This window comes from Syzygium oleosum, unplaced genomic scaffold (assembly GCF_021117445.2).
Source record: "Syzygium oleosum isolate NSW1041296 unplaced genomic scaffold, Sole_v2.1 Sole_v2.17, whole genome shotgun sequence".
In the NCBI taxonomy this organism is placed as follows: Eukaryota; Viridiplantae; Streptophyta; class Magnoliopsida; order Myrtales; family Myrtaceae; genus Syzygium; species Syzygium oleosum.
Genome location: NW_026607501.1, coordinates 2,257,813 through 2,282,300, shown reverse-complemented (window position 1 = coordinate 2,282,300; position 24,488 = coordinate 2,257,813). Strand labels below are relative to the sequence as shown.

At 38.1% G+C, this 24,488-nt stretch overlaps 2 protein-coding genes and 1 pseudogene across 7 annotated transcripts in view; 1 reads left to right on the top strand and 2 right to left on the bottom strand.

Moving 5' to 3' along the window:
* Positions 1-24,140, bottom strand: part of LOC115676558 (protein WHAT'S THIS FACTOR 1, chloroplastic-like) — a 73,211-nt gene extending 49,071 nt beyond the window's left edge. Inside the window, exons 1-4 of one of the 4 annotated variants that reach the window (XM_056319044.1) lie at positions 22,194-24,140; positions 20,745-21,995; positions 20,220-20,399; positions 19,590-20,120 (exon numbers count right to left, since the gene is read on the bottom strand). In XM_056319044.1, coding sequence (XP_056175019.1) covers positions 22,475-23,872 — 1,398 coding nt within the window. In that variant the 5' untranslated portion in view covers positions 23,873-24,140 and the 3' untranslated portion in view covers positions 19,590-20,120; positions 20,220-20,399; positions 20,745-21,995; positions 22,194-22,474. Of the gene's footprint in view, positions 1-19,589; positions 20,121-20,219; positions 20,400-20,744 lie in introns of those variants that run through there. The other 3 variants (XM_056319045.1, XM_056319043.1, XM_030599514.2) reach the window with 3 other exon arrangements.
* LOC115676559 (meiotic recombination protein DMC1 homolog) overlaps positions 1-24,488 on the top strand; it is a 66,322-nt pseudogene that overhangs the window by 34,300 nt on the left and 7,534 nt on the right.
* On the bottom strand, positions 944-10,306 carry LOC115676557 (putative disease resistance RPP13-like protein 1). 3 transcript variants are annotated; one of them, XM_030599513.2, is made up of 6 exons: positions 10,031-10,306; positions 3,729-8,058; positions 2,820-2,994; positions 2,632-2,717; positions 2,091-2,153; positions 944-2,000 (listed from the first exon to the last, which is right to left on the bottom strand). In XM_030599513.2, exon 2 carries the CDS (start codon positions 8,042-8,044, stop codon positions 3,812-3,814), a length of 4,233 nt encoding a protein of 1,410 aa, XP_030455373.2. In that variant the 5' UTR covers positions 8,045-8,058; positions 10,031-10,306; the 3' UTR covers positions 944-2,000; positions 2,091-2,153; positions 2,632-2,717; positions 2,820-2,994; positions 3,729-3,811. The 3 variants fall into 3 exon arrangements, with proteins under 3 accessions (XP_030455373.2, XP_056175001.1, XP_056175002.1); XM_056319026.1 differs by having other exon boundaries at positions 944-1,995; XM_056319027.1 differs by lacking the exons at positions 2,632-2,717; positions 2,820-2,994.

The following is a 24,488-nucleotide window of genomic DNA, read 5'->3' as shown; positions in this document are numbered from 1 at the left end:
GAAAATCGGTACTGAGTCTACATATGGATAGGTGGAGTCCTAATTTAAGCATGATACTTACAGTATACCTAATGTTGAAAGGAGATCCATAGATGTGTCAAATATGAATATTGTGTGGAGAAATTAAATAAGAAAGTGGATATCGAGAATACTTCTAAGCATGACTAGTTGATTAGCTGTGCAGCCTGTGCTATGTATACGATGTACATCTATCAATACCATCACTTAATTTCACTCAAAAAATTTAGCAAGAGCTCATCATGTCAATAAGAGAAGACCGAGACTTGATCCATGTGCGTTAGACTTGACGAACACGTTTTTCAGTTAACACTAGGAGGCATGGCCGCTGCAAAGGACTAAAGAGGTCCTGCAAGCAGAACAATAAGATCAGGCACTAAAACTGATAATGAAAAAGGGCGCCATGTCTGGACGGGCGGGATGAGCGAAGGGTGCCATGGACTGAGGAAGATCCCGAGTCTCATCTAAGACAATTAAATGCACCCCGAGGTTCTGCCGAGGAACTGGGGGACCTTCTCGAGCACAGGATAGGCAATTGAGAGATAGAGCTAGCCTACTCCTTTTTTTTGTTGACTTGCAATTTGATATTAGCTGAGTATTGACAGCTTCCCTCCATCTTCTTTTTCCTATTAAGTTTGTATCGGCACATGTCAAGTTCCCATTGACATCTTAAAAATTGCAAGATTGACTGCTGCTTTAGCCCTAATGTCTAACATGCTATCATTGTCTATTATCGAAGTTCATATGACCCTTCATAATGCGTCAGGTTAACTCAATTTCCATACGAGAACCGGCACGCTCCAAGTTATTTTGGTCTGCTTTTTTCCTCATTTAACAATATCGTTCCGGTCTCATTTCCTAGTAGAGATAACAGTAACACAATAGACATCTAAGTGAAAAAACGTAACATAAAATAAACTCTGCATGATGGCTAACTGAAATGCCAGAAAGATATTATTGCACATAGCATGATCAGGTTCTGTAAAGGCTTGGTTTTATAAGCAACAGGAACAGCTGCATAAAGCAATGTCATCTCAAACTCTCAACATAGAGCAAACGACCATGAGAGCCTGAAAATTGTCAATATATGAGAAAGGGTGACTGGGTTATAAGCAATAGAAGGCCATTCAATAGCTAATGGCCTGGCCAAAAAAGGGCCATAAACCATAAGACTCAGTAGTGCGAGGACCAGCTCGCAGCACTCCCAACTCTAGGCATGCTGGACTCCTTAGTCTCCGCATCCCCTTTTTGAATGTCGTGCCGCACACTTGGCCAGAGCTGCCCACCCTAGGAACCGGCCTCACCTCATTCATTGGGTGCTCATATCACCAAAACCTCCAGTGCTAGTAAAGAAGCATCCTGAGTGGAAAAGAAGGCAATGTTAAGAGGTGAACAATTTGGTGCTCGAAAACCATTGGAAGAGCAACATTGCAGGTTTTAATGCACATGTCAAAACATGCATACAGATAAAGATTGCCACTATAACCCTAGATTAACAAGTTAGGCTTGAAACCAATTTTTCCAACTCATGCCAAACATCAAAAATGGGGAAAATATCTTCATACAGCTAATTTCTCATAAATTATACCGGGACTGCAATCCAGACTCATTTTTTAAGCTATTGGCAAATGATACTGCATATTCAATGTCAAAAACTTAGACTTGTCCTTCCACGAGCCCTAATCAAACGACAAACGTGGGCCGCTGTAACTGTGAGTACATCCTGTATATCAGCAGCAATCGTCTCCACGTCCTTTTTTGTTTTCTCTCTGTAGCTAAGCCTCATTATATGTTTTGTAAGGTACCGTGACCCCATTGAACCAATCTTGGATGATGACAAGAACTAAACTTGCCTGATTCAAAGAGGACTGAAGTATCTTCTTATGATCCTGGAAATTCCCATGGAAAGGCGCCACCTTGCCTTGAGAAACCACCTAGAGCTCGTCCATGTTTCCAGATATTACATGCTCATTGTGACTAACCTGCAAATCAAGGTGAAAAGAGGGCTATTAGCTGCGAAGACGATCAATCATTGGTCAAATTCAAGTATTTTGTCAAGAAATCAATCTCACCATCAGAATTCCTCCTTGGAACAAGACCAGACCTTGAATGAAAGCCTCAACTGCATCCAAATCCTGCAGTTTGGGATAGTAAAGAACGCAGAATCATACTCATCAATCCTTAGACAAGAAACTAGCAATTTACAAAGCTAACACTTTAGTAGTCACTGGTCATTAAAGCAGAACTTAAAGTCCACATTTATAAACAAAGAGATTTCTGCATAAATTAAGTGCAAAGCCCTGTACTGCCTGTAGGCACAATTATCTGAACAACTTGGTATTATACACTTCTATAATACAAAAACACAGATCAGGCTGGCATAACTATTCTATTCCCAATATTTTGCAAGTTGGAACAATTACACTGGTTTCTATTTCATTATAAATTAGAAGCATGGCGATAGAGGCTCCCCGAAGTTGTGATCACTGATTGCTTCTTCTGTATTTTCAATGTCAAGACCAGATTCCAATAAGTTCTACTAGTGCAAGACAATAACAAGCTAACTGAAATAGTAATAAAAGTCACAAGGATGAAATAAATGAGTTAACTTACCAGATGATTGGATGGCTCGTCAAGCAAATCTATGTGAGGTTTCTTGAAAGTTATCTCGGCAAATGCAACTCTGGTTTTCTGACCACCTATTGATATGGCCAAAGCACCATGTTATATGTGCAATAACATCCAAAAAGCCTCAGAGAAAGTACAGAGTGAACTGCAATTCAGATTACAAATTAACTAACCTCTAATAGAGCTTCACAATGTCATACGAAAATTGCTTCAACAAAAAATTTACAGATCCAACAGTAGCAGAGAGGGAGGAGATGTATCATACAAGGTACACATTGGTTGAAGTGCAAGATTTCCAGTTACACCAACGGAACACAAGTGAGCTTGAAGCTTTTGTTCCGGAACTCCCTGTGGGAAGAATGCCACATAAGAAGGTCTTTTCAGACAAAATGACAGAATGTATGACGAAATCTTATTCCGCAGTGGAGTAAACGCAAACAACTGATTGCTGAATATATTTGCCTCGGAGCTCATTGCTGACAATTCGAACACAGAGGCAGGCAGCATATTGTTACAATCTCAACCAAATAAACATGAGTATATTGGCTAAAAATTTCTAGCAAGCTGTAAGTAACAGTTCCTAACCCAATAGAGATCAAGACCCAAACGGAAGGTGGTTTATGAATATCGATCCTATCATGAATTGGAGTTGTATTGAAAGCTTGGAGCCATGAGCTGCCCCAGACAGACTACTTCACACTACGAAGGATCATCATCAACAAAAAGAAGGTTCTCGATGATAAAGAAAACCATAAAAAAGAAAAACAGCATCCCCTTTCTTCACAATCATATCACAGCTTCCACATAACTAATCCTATTTTTAGATTTTGAGAGGGATTATTCTTATTTAGATCATAATCACTAGAAGAAAATTTAGAACATATCAATACACCAAATAAAATTAAACGCTTCTTCTTTTTCTGTAAATTGCAAAAAATGAGACATAACATTGACATACTAGGAAGAGGATAGTGCTGTCAAAATAGGGATCTGGATCCCCCATTCTTCCTACTGCATTTGCTTATAAGCATCGAATTGGAGTGCAGAAACGAAATCGATGCGTTCAAGACCAAAGGACTTACCCAAACCCATAGAAATCTGACCGTAGATGGAAGAACGAACCGCGGCAGTCAGCAAATGAAAGCGAAAGTGGATCGATTTCACTTCATTGGATCCGAACGCCGTCGACGTAGATGAGAGGGATGTCTTGGATGAGGGGCCAATAGTCGCCACCGAGGTTTGAGCATCGGTCTTCCAGAATCTCGCATCCTTTTATAAACAATATTTGGAGGGAGGGAGGTAGGCCATCCTCTGGCAAGTACCTCAACTTCGGGCAATCGTGGATCCGTAACTCTTGGAGAGAGGAGAGATGGTTGCGAAGACCGCTCGACAGTCTTTCCACGTTCTTCATCTCTCCAATGGCAAGTTTGGTTAGAGAGGAAGGGAAGAGAAGACTCCACGCATCCTCCTCCTCCTCGTTCTCCTCCGAAGGAAACCGCACCTTCTCTCCCTCCCCTCCCATGCTTACTCCGTCAATTCCCAGACTCTCGAGGGAAGCGAGCATGTGTAGGCCCCATTCTCTCACTGGCTGCTTCAGGTTCTCGCACTCATAAATGTAAAACGACTGCAAATTGGGAGGCAAATCCCCTTTGGGGAAGGATTTGATATTTTCACAACCCGTAATATATAGATACCGGAGGGAAGTAAGACGATGCCACTCATTTGGTAGGGACTTTATCTTCGGGCACATATAAAGTACGAGTCTCGATAGGGACATGGGAAGGGGAGGGAAGTCCTCCACCTCCAATTCTGGACAGCGATTTATATCCAATTCAGTGAGATTTTTACAGCTGGCAATGTTACAGTTGGTGATAGACTTTATCTTCGGACATTGACTGAGAGCGAAATTCGACAGGGTGAGAGGAAGGGGAGGGAAGTCCTCTATCTCTAGTACCGGACAATTAAATATGCTCAAATGAGTGAGATGGGCAAGCGTGTGAAGACGCTGCGGTAGGCTTCCTAGATTCTTACAAGAGCTAATAGCCAAAGATTTCAGTCCCTCGTACTTCTCAATACAAAGTTCCCTCAGAGCGGCAAGTCCACCCTCGGCAAACGGAAATGATATCCGAGAATCCTGATCATTAATCCCCAGATATTCAAGTTGTGACATCGTGTTATTGCTGTCGGGGTCATCTTGAGGAATGGTTAGTCCCATGATTTTTGGACAATTCGAAATGCTCAAATGTCTAATTGCATGCATCTTGCTTGGAAGCCTTTCTAAACTCATGCAATTCCTCAATTCCATCCTTTCAAGGTTGCACAACAGCTCTATCTCTCCTTCTTCCGCCACAAATGATGTGAATCGTGGACAATTTCCGATGACTACACTCTCGAGGCAAGTAAGTTTTCGCGTTTCATTTCCATCTTGCCACATGTAGGTTAGCTCGCCACAGCCTCCTATATCGAGCTCCTTCAACTTACGCATGCAGCTCATAAACCCTGGATCAAAGCAAACAAGCTCCGCAAGATTTTCAATTTTCAATATGGTTAGAGAAGTTAGGTTGACGAAACTCTTTAAGATCTCCATGTTGCAATCCTCAAAATATAACTCATGAAGAGATGGAAGACAAACCACACCGGTTGAGTCATTCAAACGCGGGCAATGATAGATTTTGAGCTCTAAGAGATGATCAAGTTGATAAGGTAATGTCCCGACCAATGAAGGACAACTTTGGACAACAAGATGCTGAAGACAGGGGAATGGGACTTCTTCTTTTGGGCCCCCGGCGTAAGGAAACCAATCCTTCCATGCCAACATATCTTTCAACTTCAAAGTTGTTAAGGATGAGAAAGGCCTTTTACCTCCGTAAAATTCGGAGCCTATCATTTTCACTGCATGCAGACCTTCAAGAGATAATTCTTTAAGTGAAGGTAGTTGTCCAAGTGAGGGTAGCGATATAACATTAGGACAGTCCCGCAAGCACAAAGACACTAATTTAGAATATGATGAACCATCTAACCACGATGGAAATGTTGAACCACCGTAGTACGAGATAGTGAGATTTTCAAGATTAGTGTGAGGTTGCAAAGAGTTAAGCATCTGCATTTCATGATTCCGGAGATTTCCCAAATGTTCATCCCAATGCAAGGATAAGTTGGTAAGGCCTTGCTTTTGAAACAAATTAGCATCAACTGCATCTCTAACTTTTTCCACCTTTTGTAATTCTGATATGAATAATTCTCCTTGAAGATGTGGCAGGTTCTTTAACTCCTCTAACTTCGACCCTTTATCTAGTCCTACCACAAACTTGGATAAGATAGTAAGATTTTTCAAATTACCGATACCCAACGGCATCTCTTTTAGACTCATCGTATCTCTAATATCAAGAATCTGTAAGCTGACCAACTTTGTGATACCTTGAGGCAACTTTGAAAGGTTATGACAACTTCTTAAGATCAAAGCTTGTAATTTGCACAAGCCGACAATTGACTCAGGTAGCCTTTCGATATGAGTGTATGAGAGATTGAGATTTTGAAGATGTTTTAAATCACCAACACAATTCGGTACCTCTACAATGGAACAGTGACATATTGAGAGCACCCTCAAATACTTCAATTCTGCTAGCAAGTCATGTAGCACCTTGTTGGAAATATTGAAAACGCCCCCACTAGATCCAACATGCACTAGAATTAAACTTCTTAGTGCCTTCATTCTGTGATATGCCCTCAAGCATTTTGACGTAACGTAATGCGGTAAGACGAATGATGCGTAACGAGTTTTTTCAAGAGATGATGCATCATGTTCATTGCTTGCCTGCTGAGGATCCCCTGAGCTAAAGCAAGTCCCACCCGCAATTGACTTTGCTAGATCATTCAAAAGATCATGCATTGAAAACTTAGATGCGTTAACACTTGATTGTTGAAGAAATGATCTGGATACTAACTCATCAAAGTGATTCCGTCCAGATCTCAAGATATTCTCCTTTGCGTTTCGTCCATCTATAAAGCCCTCCGCTATCCATATGAGTATCAGCTCATCCCTCTCGATTTCGTAATCTTTGGGAAATACTGCACAATAAGCAAAACATCTCTTCAAATAGGAAGGAAGATGTACATAGCTCAATTTTAAAACGGGGAGAACCTCATCCTTCTGTGCCATCGGAAGACCCCATATTCTGTTATTTAAGGTAACTTCCCATTCATCAGGATTCCTTTTATTACGTAGGGCACCGCCCAACATCTTCGCTGCCAAAGGTAAACCTTTACATCTTTCAGCTATTTTCTTGCCTATTGTTTCAAGTTCCGGGTATTTCTCAAAATTTGTTGCTCCAAGAGCATGAAGGGCTAATAACCTTGTACAATTATCAAGGGACAACACCTCCAAAGGAAACGGCGTAGCTCCTGTTATGGACACAACAGTACTGTTGCGAGTCGTGATGATAATCTTGCTTCCCTTAGCCCCTGATTCAAATGGCTTTAAGAGGGCAGTCCATTTTCCGTACTCTTCATTCCAGATATCGTCTAAAACCACAAGAAACTTCTTCCCGGATAGATTTTCCTTCAACTTAACTTGAAGCCCGTTAAAATCTTCACGCTCGCAAGACGACCTGGTGATTGATTGCAAAATAGTCTTTGTTATGTCAAGAATATCAAAAACATCCGACACACAAACCCACGCTCTTATCTCGAAATAGCTATCTACTTTGGTATCATTATACAGCTCCTGAGCAAAGGCCGTCTTTCCAACACCGCCCATCCCAACAATGGGGACTATCTTCAGCGTGGCATCAGAATTTTCGACCTCACTTATCAATAGTTCAAGTATCTCTGTTTTTTCCTTCTCCCTGCCAAAAAATTGAGGCTCAAGAAGAGAACTAGTGGGGTCCCTTTTTTTGTTGAAGTTGGACATGTCTGCAACATTCTCTTTCAAGCTTAGACGAGCCTTCGTGGTGACAATCGCTTTCAACCTGTCATTGATCTCTCGTACCTTAGTTTCTGACACGAGCGAGCACAGGTTTGGATTCGATCCGGAGGATTTATCTCGGACAAAGAAAGAGAACTTCCATTTCTCCGGACCTTTGCTTGCGCTGGATTTCGCCTCTGAGTCAACCTGACCGGCTTGGATCACGAACTCATCAAGCAAGTCTTCCATGTCATAGGCCAAGTCCCTAACATCGTCCAGCCACAGTTTCACTAGAGGCTTACCCCTGAGTTGCCTGTCCTCTGCATCAGCCAACACTGCATTGATTGTGACCAGCATCTCCTCCCACTCCTTGAGCAGGGCGGTGCTAATTCCTTCCCGTTGTGCATAGCCCAATGCGAGAGAAGCCAACTTGTCGAACAGGACCTGAAAGAGGGAAGCCAAGAAGGAACCCAAAACGATCTCTCCAATGGCCATGGGTGAATCGGTCACTGTAGAGAACGACAAATGTGTTAAGGTGAAACAAAGTAAAAATGAGCTAATGAAGAGAGAAAACAACGAAGTCGAGGAAGACCAAGATGTTCACTTACCAAAAAAAATAAAGAAAGACCAAGACTTTCAAGGGATGCACACCAAAGGTTAGACAAATCAAAATAAAATGGTTTTTGTCCACGAGTGCTTGCTTCGTCAATTGTTCTCATCTTTCTTCAGATCGAGACTTTTCTTGTAGGCATCCAAAACAAAGGATAAAAGGTGATTCTTCTACATATGACCAACTTAGAGCGCATGCATATTTTCGTCAAAAACTACATTGCTTACAAGTGTTTTGTTGGCTTTTTTCGCATCCGTATATTATCAGTATCCTTATGATTTCAATGTCTTTTTTTTTTGCTTTATTGGTGAATATGCTATCAATGTAGGCTTTTTATGTGGCGGTTATAGTGCTAAAAATTCACACGTGTTTAAGATATAAGAATATTATCAATTCTTCCTTCAATGCGAATGAGCATGTAAAGTCATCAAATACGGCTAACTTTTTCTGCTCAATAAGGAAGACAAAGCACATGGTTCTGGCTAAACAAGAAAAACGATCGGGCACACCAACTAATCTATTATGCAAGTTGCTTTATCTTCATCTGGAAATTGTGAACCCGTCAAATATCACCCACTGACAATATATAATCTATTTAAAATTATACTTTAAGCTTCACACTAATAAACAGGAAATCGTGTTACAAAAGATGGCGATTCTCCTATCATCCCTGATCATTTACTCTTACCTCAATAGCCTTTTTCGACCAAGAAAAAAAGCCTTCAGCAGATTATTGCTGCCCAACAAATATAAGAGAGTTTCTTTTAGAAGTGTACAATATAAAATGAAAACTTGGGCTTTTTAGGGTTGAACAATATGCGAAGTCTGCTTGATACGAGGTTAATGCGCATTATAAAAGATGAACAATCTCAAAAACGTTTATGACGTAGAAATACCTTTTTTTCTAACAAAACACGAGTCTATGCGTGTTCTTTTTCTAACAAAGCACAATTCTGATTTTAATAATTCAAAATTTAATTCTTCAACACGAACAACTGGACATTTTTCACTGTCTTGAAAGAAAATACATGGATTAGTTGTCTTGCACTGAACTATCATCGATTTTCGCATGATGAAAACAAGTCGTTCACACGCAACACCCTTGGGGCTTCGGCAAGAATTACTTCAAGAATTACACTGGCACACATTAAAAGAATACTAAATCACAAACACCTTATTAATTCATCTTACCCCTTTCGGTTGATGGTGAATCCACTACATCTATATAATAAGGACTTTTTATTATAAGAGCGAATATGCGAGAAGACACAACAAAAGTTATTTATTTTATTTGGCACCACAAAATTATGGCAAACGTGACTTTCCCACTAATCTTTGCTGAAGAGGAATGAAGCTATCGTCTTGCGATCCAATTTCATGGATAACAATTCGAATACATTGACGGTATAAAATAATTACTTTGCGAGAGGGATAAAAATACCGATTCCATTATAAATGAATACTTTAGATCTTGGGATTGCTAATCGTGTAAAATCATTTCACTTCAGTGTGTGTTAAGTAAAAAGAACAATGATAGAGAGATTAAAAATTAATCTTAATGTCCTAATATTAGTATCTAACAAAAATTGAAGTAACAATTTTTTGTTATTAAACTTGACATCAAGTTTTTGACATCAACTTTAATCAGGATTATAGATAGGCATGAAATCGGTTTAAGAACCAAAATAATGTTGCTGTTGCTGCCTCTTCTTTTGCTCAAAATATTGTTTTTGCCTCCATTACTAGAAAGATTTCAGAAAGAATAGGTAGTTGCTCTCATTTAATAAATGCAAATCCGATGCTTTAGGTAGCGAAATTCTTGCTGCATCAGTTTGAGGGAAAAACAGAGCAAGTAGATAGATGTCTCTTACCTATTCGAAATAGACTTTCTGGAGCAGATCGGTGAACAGGATGAGATCAACGACAGCAATTCAACAAGCACAAGCACTAGGTTTGGACGAGCAAGAGGAGAACACTATTGAGCAGGGGCACAAGCATGGATTATGGTGAAGCCAAGTGATAATGAGCGAATGGAGAGAGAAAATTATCAAGTTCAAGAAGACCAAGACTTTCACCTACCAAAGAGTTGAAAAGAAGACCAAGACTTTTAAAGATGCACATAAAAAATTAGAGAAATCAATATAAAATACGTTTTGTCCACAAGTGCTCGTTTCGTAATATTTAGAGAATATCCCCATAGACTTTATTGGACACCATGTGCTTTTTGTCCGGAAAGATGTGCTTTTTTGTTTGGAAAGCGAAGTAAAAGTAGATACTTTCCACGCGTTGCATGTGACGCAAAAGTGAAGCACTTTCAAGAAAAGAGTGCTGATGGGAAAGAAACTTTAATAAAATCCGGGAAGACCAAGACTTTGCAGGCCGCAAATATTCTTAGCATGATATTGGGGATTTTCTTTTGTAAGATTATTCATTCTTCCATGTCAAAGAGATCAGGAGATAGTTGTTGATTTCATGCCCCAAAAAAAATCATTGGCTAAATGTCAAGCACATTGGGAGACTAAGTTATCAATATCGATTTCCTTTAAATTTTCTTCTTGGAACCATGTGATCATAGAAATTAGAGCTTTACACTCGAAATATTTTAGTGGATTATCAAACATTTGATTGAAGATTTCTCTGTACTCGATTTACTTTCGATTGGAAATTATATTAATAATATTATCATAAGATATAACTGTACGGGCACACATAATATAAAACTTTACTGGGATTTCTTAACCAATTACAACAGAATTGCCAATATAATATTTTTTGTAGATAATTTGTTCACACTCTTTGAGAGACAAATGATATCGTCTGGAACGTCTATTTTGACCTGCAAGATACAAAATTGAAACTACAAGGAACATATCGGACGCCAATGTAGACAGTTAATGGCTATTTAATAGTGTTGGTGTCATATTGATATTTTTTCGTTCTCAATTTCAATAGAGGTCTTGCGTTGAACCACATTTGAAATGTTGAGATAATTTATTGAACGGAAAAAAGCTTGAGATACTTGATTGCCAGCACATAGGTAAGAAATATCATGCACCTCATTATCTGGTTTTATTTAAGTCAATTTGATAAGTTTTGGAAGCCATAGATATAGAATGAAATTGATGGGGTTCCTTTATGGAGTTTTTATTTAAGTCAATTTAATTTTGGTGCTTTTCACTGGCTTTATGGTAAGTCTTGTATTTGTTTTTTTTTTTAACTTTTGATAGTCAATTAAAATTGACATTGCTTGCAGTTGAGGCCTCTACGGACCAAATTAGATTATTGCATTTGACGATTTTAATTTTGTTGTAGGTAATTATGTTTGGTTCAAGTATGCCAAGTTCTAAGGTTGGAGTGATATTTTGAAACAATCAACCACGGAAACAGCTCATTTTGTTCTAATTCCTAATTTTTAATTACATGTAATTTGAAAATATGTGCGCAATATTCATATGTCTACATCTGTGCGTAGCACGCGTACGAACATTAGTTATCTAATAAAATTTCATATTTCATAGTCAATTGACCTCATTAATTGGGTTCACATCTAAATAGATTTTTAGATTAAATCATCTGTTTTTTTAATTAATAACTTTTAAGGAAAGGGAAAGTAAATAATTGATAGGGCTCATCAAGGAGTGACCAACTATATATATACACACAAACAAGTAGAGTGCCCACGCTAACGCATCGGCTTATAATCAGTATGTACGTATTTTATAAATTGAATCTTTCAATTTAGGAACTCATGAGCAACAGTTGAAATTGTCCAGAACTTATTGAATTTTTCCTATCTTTTTGCTTAGTTCTATCTTATTTTAAGAAGAAGTGGGCTGATGGAGTGAGAAAACTATTTAGTCCAGGAAGACCAAGACATTCGCCTACCAAAAACATTAAACAAAGACCAAGACCAAGGCTTCTTCTTTTTTTTTTTTGCATCCGTACATTCTCAGTAACCTTAAGATTTCAATGTCTTTGTTTTATGCGTTATTGGTGAATATGCGATCAATGTAGGCTTTTACATGGCAGTTACATGCTGAAAATTTGCAGCAAGATGGGCAGCAATGATATATTGAAGGGTGCTGAGGTAGTAGTTGATGACCGAGAATCGTGGTCCTTTGCACGATTTTCCTGTTCATAAGTGTGATGCCTACAGTATTTAGTAGATTGTACATTGTTAGTTGGTGATAATGATCAATGAAGTTGACCACAATTAATAGGACCGACCTACAAGCATCTTTGTGCAACTTGCATCGACTGAAATAAATGTTGACGATCCACCTGACAATGGCATCTTACTTTCTATTATACATCTACAGGTTATCAAAGATAGGTAACTTTGATTGTTCGATAAGGAGAATAGAAACCCGTGCTTTGGGCTAACAAGAAAAAGAGTTGGGTACACCAACAAATCCATGAAGCAAATTGCTTAATTTTACTCTGAAAATAGTAGACGATTCACAAATAACCAACTAATCCATTAAGCAAGTTGCTTTGGGCTAACTTTTTCTGTTCAAAAGACCACGATTCTCCTATTAAGCGATTCACGATCATCAACAACTACTTTAGCACCCTTCAGCAGATCATTGCCGCCCATTTTGCTGCGAACTTTTAGCACTGTAGTTGCCACGTAAAAAGCCTATAACTTTAAAAAAAAAAAAAAAAAACCAACAAAACACTTGGTAAGTATAAATTTTTGACGAAGATATGCATGCCCTCTAAGTTGGTCATGTAAAGAAATATCACCTCTTATTCTCTTTCGAACGACAACCAAAAGTCTTGATCCGGAGAAAAAGGAGAACAGTTGATTTATCTAACTCAAGGACACAATGTGCATCAAAACATCGTCTCTTCAATCTAACTCCAATTGCTTGTCGAGATAGCATACTCATAAAGTAGTTTTCATCAGGAAAACCAAGACTTTACTGGATATCATGTACTTTTTTTTTGTCTAGAAAGTGAAGCGAAAGTGAAAAAGAGAAAGTGGGGAAGAAACGGTAATCAAATCCAGGAAGACCAAGACTTTCCAAGATGCAAATTGGCTTCACTGCTTCACTTTTCACATCCCTCCTCTTCCATCCCTATATGACTGTCTCTTTTTCCATTACTAGTAGACTTTCCACGCGTTACATGTCTTGCTTCAAATTAACAATACTATAAATTTAGTATAAGAAGGAAGCTAAGAAGGAAGCCAAGAAGATCTTTCAATGGCCATGGGTATATCAGTCACTGTAGAGAACACCCAAGGGTTATGGTGAAGCAAAGTGAGAGAAAACTATAAAGTCCAGGAAGACCAAGACTTTTCACCTACCGAAAAGATCAAACGAAGACCAAGACCTTTCAAGGATGCTTTCTGTCCACAAGTGCTCTCTGTTCATGTACATAAACCATAAACTCAGGAAGGACCAAGACTTTAGTGGACATCACGTACTTTTTTGTCTAGAAAGTGAAGCAGAAGAGAAAGAGAACAAATGAAAAAAGACGAGACTTTACAGGACGCAAATTGGCATTGTCGCTTCGCTTCTCACACCCCTCCTCTTCCATCCATCCCTGTGTGAATGCCTTTGTTTTCCGATTACTAGTACATGCCATGCTTAAAATTGACTGTCACCATAATTTTCGATCACAAAAATTCAAAAAATAAAGTATTGTTCTTGCCCCTTTTTTGGCCAATTCCATTGCTTTCCCCTTGATCTCCTCACCCAAATCAACAAAAGTATATGCTCAGGTAGTTTGGGACACAAGTGCATGTAATTGGAGATTTAATATATATTTAAGCCTAAGAATCTTCTTTTCTTCTGCTTGAAATATTTTAATGGATTATCAAACATTTGATTGAAGATAGAATTTTTGTATTTACTTGATTTTCTATCGGTTGGACATTATGTTAATAAATAACATTATTATTACATGTAACTCTTCAGGCATACATAATTTAAAACTTTACTATGATTTCTTCTTATTCATTTGAAGAAATTCGCACATTTATATGTTCTTTATTTGTCTGTCGGGTCTACCAAATACAACTAATTTGCCAAATAGTGCATTTTTTTAGATAATAGTTTGTATATTTTTTCGTAAGCCAATAAATGTTTCTTGATTTTCTTCATAATATATTATTACAAAGCGATCATTAATGATAGTTGTAAAGTCATGGGATAATTATCTTAAATATCCTAAACCTATTGTACAACGGCCACTTTAATCCTAAACTTTTCAATTTAGCCAATTTAGTTCTAAACCTTTGACAATTTGTCAATATAGTCATTCCGGCCAATTTTAGCCTAAAGTTGCTGATGTGAATGCTAGCTATCCTCCGTAACATGATCACAAATTCAGCATTTTCTGGCCAAAAAGGATTATATTGGCGAATTATTAAAAATTTTATGACTAAATTGGTCAAATTAAAAAGTTTAGAACTAAATTGATCGATATATAATAACTTTAGGACTTTTTCGACAAATTTTCCCATAAAGTTACATACATATGTCAAAAGTATTGAAGTAGTAATGATATTTTCTTGGGACAAGGCTATAGCACTTCTGTCATCCATTCAAATTTGGGTGCTTTTCACATGAACATCAGTGGTAAGAGGAATGAAAATGAAATATTTTTTGTTCACAAGTGCTTGTTTCGTAGTATGTAGAGAACATCCTCGGAGACTTTACTTCATATCACGTGCTTTTTTGTCTGGAAAGGAAAGTGAAGCAAAAGTGAAAAAGACCTAACGGGAAAGAAACTTCAATAGATTCCAGGAAGACCAAGACTTTGGCTACGTGAATGTCTTTGTTATCATTACTAGTAACACTTCCATGCATTATATCAGTATCAATCTCTATTTTTTTTTCAAATTTTGCTCAATTTGAAGTTGCATCAAATAAATTGCCATGTCATAATGATTTTGCTGACATGGTTCGCTTAACCTACAAGTTAGGTGATGAGGAGAGAGAGTGTGTGTTGGCTTAGACAATCTTAGCATCATTGTCTCTGCTGTCTGACGCGGCAACATCTCAAGATATCATAATAGACGCCAATATGGACATTTAATAGCTATTTAATAGTGTTAGCGTCGTCTCAACGTTTTCCATCCACAATTTTAGCAAAGACCTTACATTGACCCACACTTGAACAATTGAGGTAATTAATTGAACGAAAAAAAAATTCACTTACTTGATTGCCAAAGGAATTATAGTTCAAGTACTTATGATGTCATTGTCCCCACAAGTTTAACATACAAGCATTAGTCTAGGTTCAAATCTCAAACATACTTTTGTTTACGCGATACCTGTTCTACAAATGCATCCTCTTTGATTCGTTGCTCGGTCTCACTTTATTAACCATAAAACGAATGGCATCTTCTGCTGGAAATCCTAGTTATTCTTAGCATGATATTGGGGATTTCTTTTGTAAGATTATTCATTCTTCAAGAGAACAGGAGATAATTTTGTTAATTTCAAGCGCAAAAAAAATTATTGGTTAAATGTCAGGCACATTGGGAGACTACAAAGTTCTCAATGTCGATTTCCTTTAGATTTTCTTCTTGGAACCATTCGATCATAAAAATTGGAGCTTTACACTTGTAATATTTTAGTGGATTATCAAAGAGATGATTGAAGATGTCTTTGTACTCAATTTACTTTCGATTGAAAATTATATTAATAATATTATCATCAGATATAACTGTACGGGCACACATAATACAAAACTTTATTAGGATTTCTAAACCAATTACAACGAAATTGCCTAAATAATATTTTTTGTAGATAATTTGTTCCAACTCTTCGAGAGATGGATGATATCGTCTAGAATGTCTACTCTGGCTGCAAGATACAAAATTGATACCACAAGGAACATATAGGACGCCAATGTAGATAGTTAACGGCTATTTAATAGTGTTAGTGTCATATCGACATTTTTCATTCACGATTTCAATGGAGGTCTCATGTTGACCCACATTTGAAACGTCGAGATAATTTATTGAACGGAAAAAAACTTGAGATACTTGATTGCCAGCATATAGGTAAGAAATTTCATGCACCTCATTATCTGGTTTTATTTAAGTCAATTTGATAATTTTTGGAAGCCATAGATATAGCATGAAATTGATGGGGTTCGTTTATGGAGTTTTTATTCAAGTCAATTTAATTTTGGTGCTTTTCACTGGCTTTATGGTAAGTCTTGTATTTGTTTTTTTTAACTTTTAATAGTCAATTAAAATCGACATTGCTTGCAGTTGAGGCCTCTACGGACCAAAGTAGATTATTGCATATGGCGATTCTAATTTTGTTGTAGGTAATTATGTTTGGTTCAAGTATGCCAAGTTCTAAGGTTTGAGTAATATTTGGAAACAATCAACCAGAGAAACAGTTCATTTTGCTCTAATTCCTAATTTTTAATTACATGTAATCTTAAAATATGTGCGCAATATTCATATGTCTACTTGTGTGCGTAGCACTTGTATGAACATTAGTAATATAATAAAATTTCATATTTCATAATTAACTGACCTCATTAATTGGGTTCAAATCTCAATAGATTTTAGATTAAATCATCTTGTTTTTTTTAATCAATAACTCTTAAGGAAAGGGAAAGTAAACAATTTTAGGGCTCATCAAGGAGATGGGTGCAACTTTATATATATATATATATATATATATATATATATATATATATGTATGTATGTATGTATGTATGTATACACACACTAGCAGAGTACCCATACTACGCATCGGCTTATAATCAGTGCATATATATTTTATGAATTGAATCTTTTGATTTAGAAACTCATGAGCAACAGTTGAAATTGTCCAGAACTTATTGAATTTATCTTATCTTTTTGTTTAGTTCTATCTTATTTAAAGCAGAAGTGAGCTAATGGAGAGAAAAAACTATTTAGTCCAGGAAGACCAAGACATTCACCTACCAAAAACATTAAACAAAGATCAAGACCAAGGCTTTTTTTTTTTTTGCATCTGTACATTCTCAGTAACCTTATGATTTCAATGTCTTTGTTTTATGCATTATTGGTGAATATGCGATTAATGTAGGCTTTTACGTGGCAGTTACGTGCTGAAAATTTGCAGCAAGATCGGCAATAATGATCTGCGGAAGGGTGTTGACGTAGTAGTTGATGACCGAGAATCGTGGTCATTTGCACGATTTTCCTGTTCATAAGTGTGATGCCTACAGTATTTAGTAGATCGTACATTTTTAGCTGGCCATACCTTACCCTTTTACTTGTCTAGTGATGAATGAAGCTTACCACAATTAATAGGACCGACAAATAAGCATCTTTGTGCAACTTACACCGACTAAAATAAATGTTGACGATCCACCTAACAATGGCATCTTACTTTCTATTATACATCTACAAGTCATCTAAGACAGCGAACTTTAACTATTCGATAAGGAGAACCAAAAGCACGTGCTTTGGGCTAACAAGAAAAAGAGTTGGGTACACCAACGAACCCATGAAGCAACAAAACACTTGGTAAGTTATAAATTTTTTATGAAGATAGGCATGCCCTCTAAGTTGGTCATGTGAAGAAATATCACCTCTTATCCTCTTTCTAACGACAGCCAAACGTATTGATCTGGAGAAAAAGGAGAACAGGTAATTTATCTAACTCAAGGACACAATGTGCATCAAAACATGGTCTCTTCAGTCTAACTCAAATTGCTGGTCGTGATAGCATACACCATAAAGTACGTTCCATCAGGAAGACCAAGACTTTACTGGATATCATGTGCTTTTTTTTGTCTAGAAAGTGAAGCAAAAGTGAAAAAGAGAAAGTGGGGAAGAAACTGTAACAAAATCCAGGAAGACCAAGACTTTTCGGGACGCAAATTTACTTCATTGCTTCACTTTTCACATCTCTCCTCTTCCATCCCTATGCAAATATCTCTTTTTCCATTACTAGTAAAATTTCCACGCGTTACATGTCTTGCTTCAAATTAACAATACTATAAATTAGTACAAGAAGGAAGCTAAGAAGGAAGCCAAGAAGATCTTTCAATGGCCATGGGTGAAACAGTCCTGTAGAGAACAACCAAGGGTCATGGTGAAGTAAAGTGATAACGAGCTAAAGGAGAGAGAAAACTCTAAAGTCCAGGAAGACCAAGACTTTTCATCTACCAAAAAGATCAAACGAAGACCAAGACCTTTCAAGGATGCTTTCTGTCCACAAGTGCTCTGTCCATGCACATAAACCATAAACTCAGGAAGACCAAGACTTTGCTGGACAGCATCACCTACTCTTTTGTCTAGAAAGTGAAGTAGAAGCGAAAGAGAGCAAATGAAAAAGACAAAAGACTTTGCAGGAAGCAGATTGGCATTGTCGCTTCACTTCTCACACCCCTCCTCTTCCATCCATCCCTATGTGAATGCCCTTGTTTTTCCCATTACTAGAATTTCCCCACGCGTTACATGTCATGCTTAAAATTGACTGTGTCTACAATTTTTGTCCAACTCTTTTCATGCCTAATCGTACTGTGATTTTTCATTCAGTAATCTCTCTTGTACTTGCCTATTAGAATTATGTCTAGATTTCCATGTATCTTTTCAAATTTAAGTTCAATAAAAGAAAAAATAAGCAAAGAGAAAAAACAGCAAGAACTTAAAAAAGGTAGAAACAAAAAAGTATGAATGGGGGCAAGAGAGCACACGACTGTCCCACGGCCACTGCCATGCCGTTGCCATCAGCAACGCTGCTTATAGTCACCTTCATAGACAACATTTCCTTGAGATGTTATTCTTAGAGCAGTTTAGGAGTTAAAGAATAATGACATCGTAAGTACCGAAGCTCTTGTTCTGTTTACAATCGAGTACCTGAACTTTTTTTTTTCAATCAAGAACCTCAAATTTTCAATTTTGGCTCAATTTGAGGTATCAGTTAAATAACTTGCCATGTTATATGATTTTGCTAACGTGACTCGCTTACTGAACAAAAGTTAAACATAATAGTTGACATGGCTCCTTACCCTAAAGATTGAGTGATGAGGATAGAAAAAGTGTGCTGACTTAGACGATCTTAGTGTCTAATATATCTCGGCTAACGTGGTAGCATCTCGAGGTACCATATCAAACATCAATATGGACAGTTAACGACTATTTAACAGCATTGGTATCATATCAACATTTTTTGTCCGCGATTTTAATGGAAGTCTTGACCTACATTTGAAAAGTTGAGGTAATTGACTGAACAAAAAAAAATGTAGTTACTTGAATTACAAAAAGGCTAATAATTCAGATACTTGCTCATCGTTCCCAAGAATTTATCATGCGACGATTAGTCTAGATTCAAATCTCAAATGTACTTTTGATTACACGATATTTATTCTACGAACTCATCCTCTCGATTCATTGCTTGGTCTCGCTTAATAATCTCTTTTTAAAGATTTTTCATTATTTCATGTGAAAGAGAACATTCATTAGTTTTGTTAATTTCGAGCCGTTGCAAAAAGATTTCAGTGGCTGAATGTCAAGCACATTCGAAGACTATAAAGCTCTTGCCCCTTTATTTTGGCCAATTCCATTGCTTTCCCCTTGATCTCCTCGCCCAAAACTAATAAAGTATGTGCAGGGAGTTTGGCCAAAATGATCGAACCGGTTTGATCACCGGTTCACTCGCTAAACCAGCGAAACAGACTGGTTTTCAAAATTGGATCGACCCAATTTTAGAGTCTCACAGGTACAGAATTGGGCTTCTGGCTGCTGTTGCACACGGAGGGGCTCGAGCACCTAACTCAATGGACCGCCGGCACTCCGCTTTACCCCCAAGGCCAAACGATTCACGTGCTCACAGCCAATCGACAACATTACATACCTATAATCGTTTGCTCATGACATCATCACTGGTTCACCCGTCGTCCAAGCGCTTGGACCGGTTGAACCACAAACTGGTAACCTAATTGGTTCTCTAAGCGGCCCAAGTTTGAAAACATCAGTGCAAAGCTCAATCCCTACTTAAAACAAGTAAATATGACTATCTTATATGAATTGAGTTGGAATGAACGAAATACTTTTACGCCATAACAAAAGATGATAGCAAGTGATTATACCTGATAGAGGTTCAGCTATTATAGAATTACTGTCGTGGATGCTCCTCTCTCACTCCTTGAGCATACGAGATGCAGGAAAACCTTCACAATGCTCCAAATGAGATTGATGCTCAACCTCCACGTCCTACATTACTCCTGTCGTTGCTCTAGTTGGAGCTATGGCCAATGCTTGACCTTTCCCTTAAAAATTTCGTAACCAACAGTAAGTCTTTGCTTTGGCATCCCACAAACTTCAATTTAAGATGCTAATAAATCTTAGTCAAGAGAGAAAAAAGTTAACATCGACAGCTTCATTTAGTTTACAATCAATAATGAAAAATAGTGCTATAACACCAGAAAAAAAAGGGAAAATCAGAAAGGGCTCCACCAACGAAGATAAAAGATTACACGAAGAAACAGCAAATTTAGAATTATTTTGAGTATGCGCTAAATCAAATAAGGAAACTTAACTCTAAATATCAATATATCCTCCACAAAAAGAAGAGAAAGGATCTTTCTAGTTTATTTGACTAAAAAGTGCCGTACCCAGGAACATCATCTCTTACATCGCCCTTTCCACCCTAATCTTCGATATGCAGGGTGACATCCGTCCACCATCACCTCAGCGTCACTTCTAATCACATTTCAGCATCGCTAGAGGCATATAATGAGCTCCAAGCACTTGATCATTTCCCTTTCTATGTAGTGGACAATTTGTCACCCTTGTCATAGATGTCCCCAAGTTTCATGTGCTCGACAACACGCCATTCAACTATGACAAAAAAACTTTCTTTACCTGCGATGCTAAGCCAAAAGGTTTGTCAACTACATTGTCACCTTTGTGTATCAAATGCAAAAAATATTGCAAGGGTAAGGCCAAAGTATCTTTTCTGCTGCTTCTGTTTATGTTAAGTCAAACAAATTTAAATAACACAACCTTATATGCTCTTAGGAACTTAGTCGAGCATGGCATGCTATCGAGAGTTCATAGGACTATGTCAGGCTTGAGAAGAGATCTAATTGCCACAATCAAAAGAAAATTATTTCAGTGTCATCTCGAATAAACCTCAAAAGAAATGAAATCTATAAACCATGGTATTTGGTTATAAAGCAAAAACCAGAAAAATGCAGTGCAAAATATTTTTAGCTATACAGTAGCAGTTCAGTTCGTCGCAGGCAGTTTAAGATATCATGGTTTTTATGAGCAAGAGAAGAAATCTAGTGGCAACATTTGAAAGCAAATTACTCAACATTGTCTCCAGTGAGTTTGCTAAGAATTTTGATAAGCAAAAGAAATTTATTGCAAAATGGCATCAAGCAGATGCTAGCCTGCGTAACAAATCATGAACACAATTCATGTTATGAGGTATAAGAAAGAATGCACGTTAGTAATGTCATTTCCACACAACCAAAAGCTGTGGAAAGCCATCTATGATTCAAACTAAAAAACCAGTCTTCCTATTTTCAAAGGCTCTCCTATTTCTTTCTTCCAAACAAATCAGTAAGCTAAAGAAATGAATCAACCATAAACACAGCCCAACATAAACAAAGAGTTATATAAACTACTTATCATTCGATGCTGGGTTCTAAAAAACAACAAAAGGAAGTTCTCTAGTAGAACCCAAAAACATGAGTGTGCCATAGTTTCATGGAGATTTTGAATAGAAATTGCAAGACCTATGGAAGAGGCAATCAGATAGAAAGCAAATGAAAGTATGTTGCAAAAGGAAGTTTTAGATATTGTGCACCTGAATTCACAGCGATGAACAGGGCATTACTGCAGGGTGAGCTCAGAATCTAATTTGAAACAACAATAGAAAGAACGTTAATTATTGCAGCGGCAGATAGGCTATGTTCTCCATGATTGCTACTACCCAATCATCTCTTTGACCCAACAATTGAGATTCAAATAACTTGCAGGGTTGTAAGTTCAACTTCAGAATAGCAGAACTCATTAACTCGGACCAATAACTGGGAATGAACCGGTCACCGTACATAGACTGCTTCTGATGTCCTTGATGGCACCAAGGCAGGCTGAGAGTTGCCAAAAGCATTATCTGCACATTTCTTAATCATTGATTCAGGAGTTCCAGTGGCAATGTTTAGGACTAACAAGGAATGAGATGGATCAGTCCGTTATTCGTTAACTTGGTTTATAGATGTAAGGACGAGTTTGTCTAATTAAATCTGTACAGAAAATACTCCAAACTTTGAACTTGTGAAGAAGAAGACTGGAAAGCAAGTAATCTTGACTGCTTGAACAAGAACATATGACCTTAAAATGAATCATGAGGCTTGTATTCATTGTTGATTTCATATATATCCATGAAGGAGCTGTCTCCAACTGCAGTATCCTCCAATTCGCTAATGGCTTCTTGTTGGTCAAGCTGCATAGGGATGCCTTCATCCTCAGAGTTACCCTCAAGAAAATCATTATCTTCCATATCCGATATGTCTGTAAAAGTTTCTATCTTTTTCTTCCTCCCTCTATAACCAATAAGGCTTAGGACTTTTTCCTTCCACAGAACCAGCGGACATTTCTGAATCAGCTCTGCACCTTCATAAGCTCCTGTCAAGAACACACTAAACCTGTTCCCCCTCTCAGAGACATAGAAAACGCCAAGATGCTTCAACAAGAGTCTCATCAGCTTCTGAGGCATCACGAATTCTCGTCGAAAGTGGGTGAGGTGATCGGTTACCAACCTCTTTTCCATTGTGAAGCTGAGTAGCTCATGCATCACTGCAATGGCCCTCTTATCGAATTCTTTTGATCCAGCTTGGAGGCCACGTGCATCAGCATAAGGAGATAAGTAAGATCTTTTTTGAAAGTGCTCAATCGACCCTCCATATCTATACACCTTCTTGTAACTGGCAGGAAACTTCAAGGGGAAAGATAGGGAAAGCAACCCTGGAGTATGAGAGGCAGATTCCGATACCCCCAATATGGCTTTCTCCAACTCTGTGATAGCCCAAGCAGGATTCCACTCTACAAGCTCGAGATAATCAACTTCATCTGGAGAGTTAACCACTTTGAAGTGCTGCGGATACTCGTGTACCCACTTGCTCCTAAAATCAGCTGGCAAACCAAACTCTCTCCTGAAATGAGCAATTTTGTCCAGAGGAAGCCGTTTATTGACCGACATCATCAACATCCTAGTCACGTATTCAGCAGCCGTGCCAGAGTGTTCCCTAATCAATCTCTCCTCTTCCTCTAACAAGTCTTCAGCTTCTTTAGTCATTCCACACCACAATACCCCTTTCTGATCCTTGTACAACTCAAACAGTTTCGGCGACTTCTGAATGAAGTCCACTATACTGTGTGGCTTGGGCAAATTAATTTGTCTCCGGTGTCGATCCAGCGACCTCACGGGGATTATCATCTCGGGTTCCTTCTTCAACATTTCCATCAGAACCAACACCTTAGACACCACTTTATGCTTCTCGGTGGCGATTTCGAGATCATGGACCCTCTTGTTCTTGCTCCTATCTTGCACTCTCTTGCTAGTGGTCATGAATCTACGCTGCGACCCCATAAGTACAACCTCACCAAAACTCCAATTTCTTCTCAGGGTAGGCGAACGCACTAGCGAGGTGACGAAGCATCCAAACTCTCTTGCCGCACTCCATTCGTTCGAGGAAGCTACGGTTTTAACAATGAATTGAAGACGGGTCATCTCGAGATGCTAATATGGCTTTGCTCCAAATTCAAGAAACAAGACCAAGAAAAGCAAATGCCTCTCACTGAGGACAGAAATCAAACAGCTTACGTGCAACGGAACGAGGAAGAACGAGAGGCCAAGACGAAGATATTGGAGAAGATCAGCGTAAATGCGCGATGACCACCTCTCTTGGATCACTCGATCAGCATCAGTTTTGACTTCAACAGAAGCCGGTCGGGATTTCAAGCGTGGTTTGTGCGGAGAATGAAGAAGAAGAGGAGGGAATGGGATTTCAAGCTTGTAGTTTTGGTTTTTGCGTTTTTTGTAGTAATAGAAATGATATTTTGATTTAAATAATTAAAAGAGCTCCAGGTCTTAAGGATGCGTTCGGTTCAGTTTTGCAAATGGGCATCGGAGAAATGCAAATATATTTAACTTTAAAGTCCCTTAGAAAATGCAAATTGCCTTCGGTAAAAACTCCTTTGTGAACCTTCTTTGGCCGAAGTAGTATTTGATAAATTTTATTTTGCAAAGAGTTTTGAGATTTTTTTTACTAAAAAAAGGGAGCTTACCAGAGCCGCCAATGGGCTATAGCCGCCAGCAGTCGTCGCCTGAGGTCGGGCGACTCCTG

What these genes read in the sequence shown, in the direction of transcription:
- LOC115676557 (XM_030599513.2), bottom strand. Translation starts at nt 8,044, where the DNA reads ATGGCCATTGGAGAGATCGTTTTGGGTTCCTTCTTGGCTTCCCTCTTT.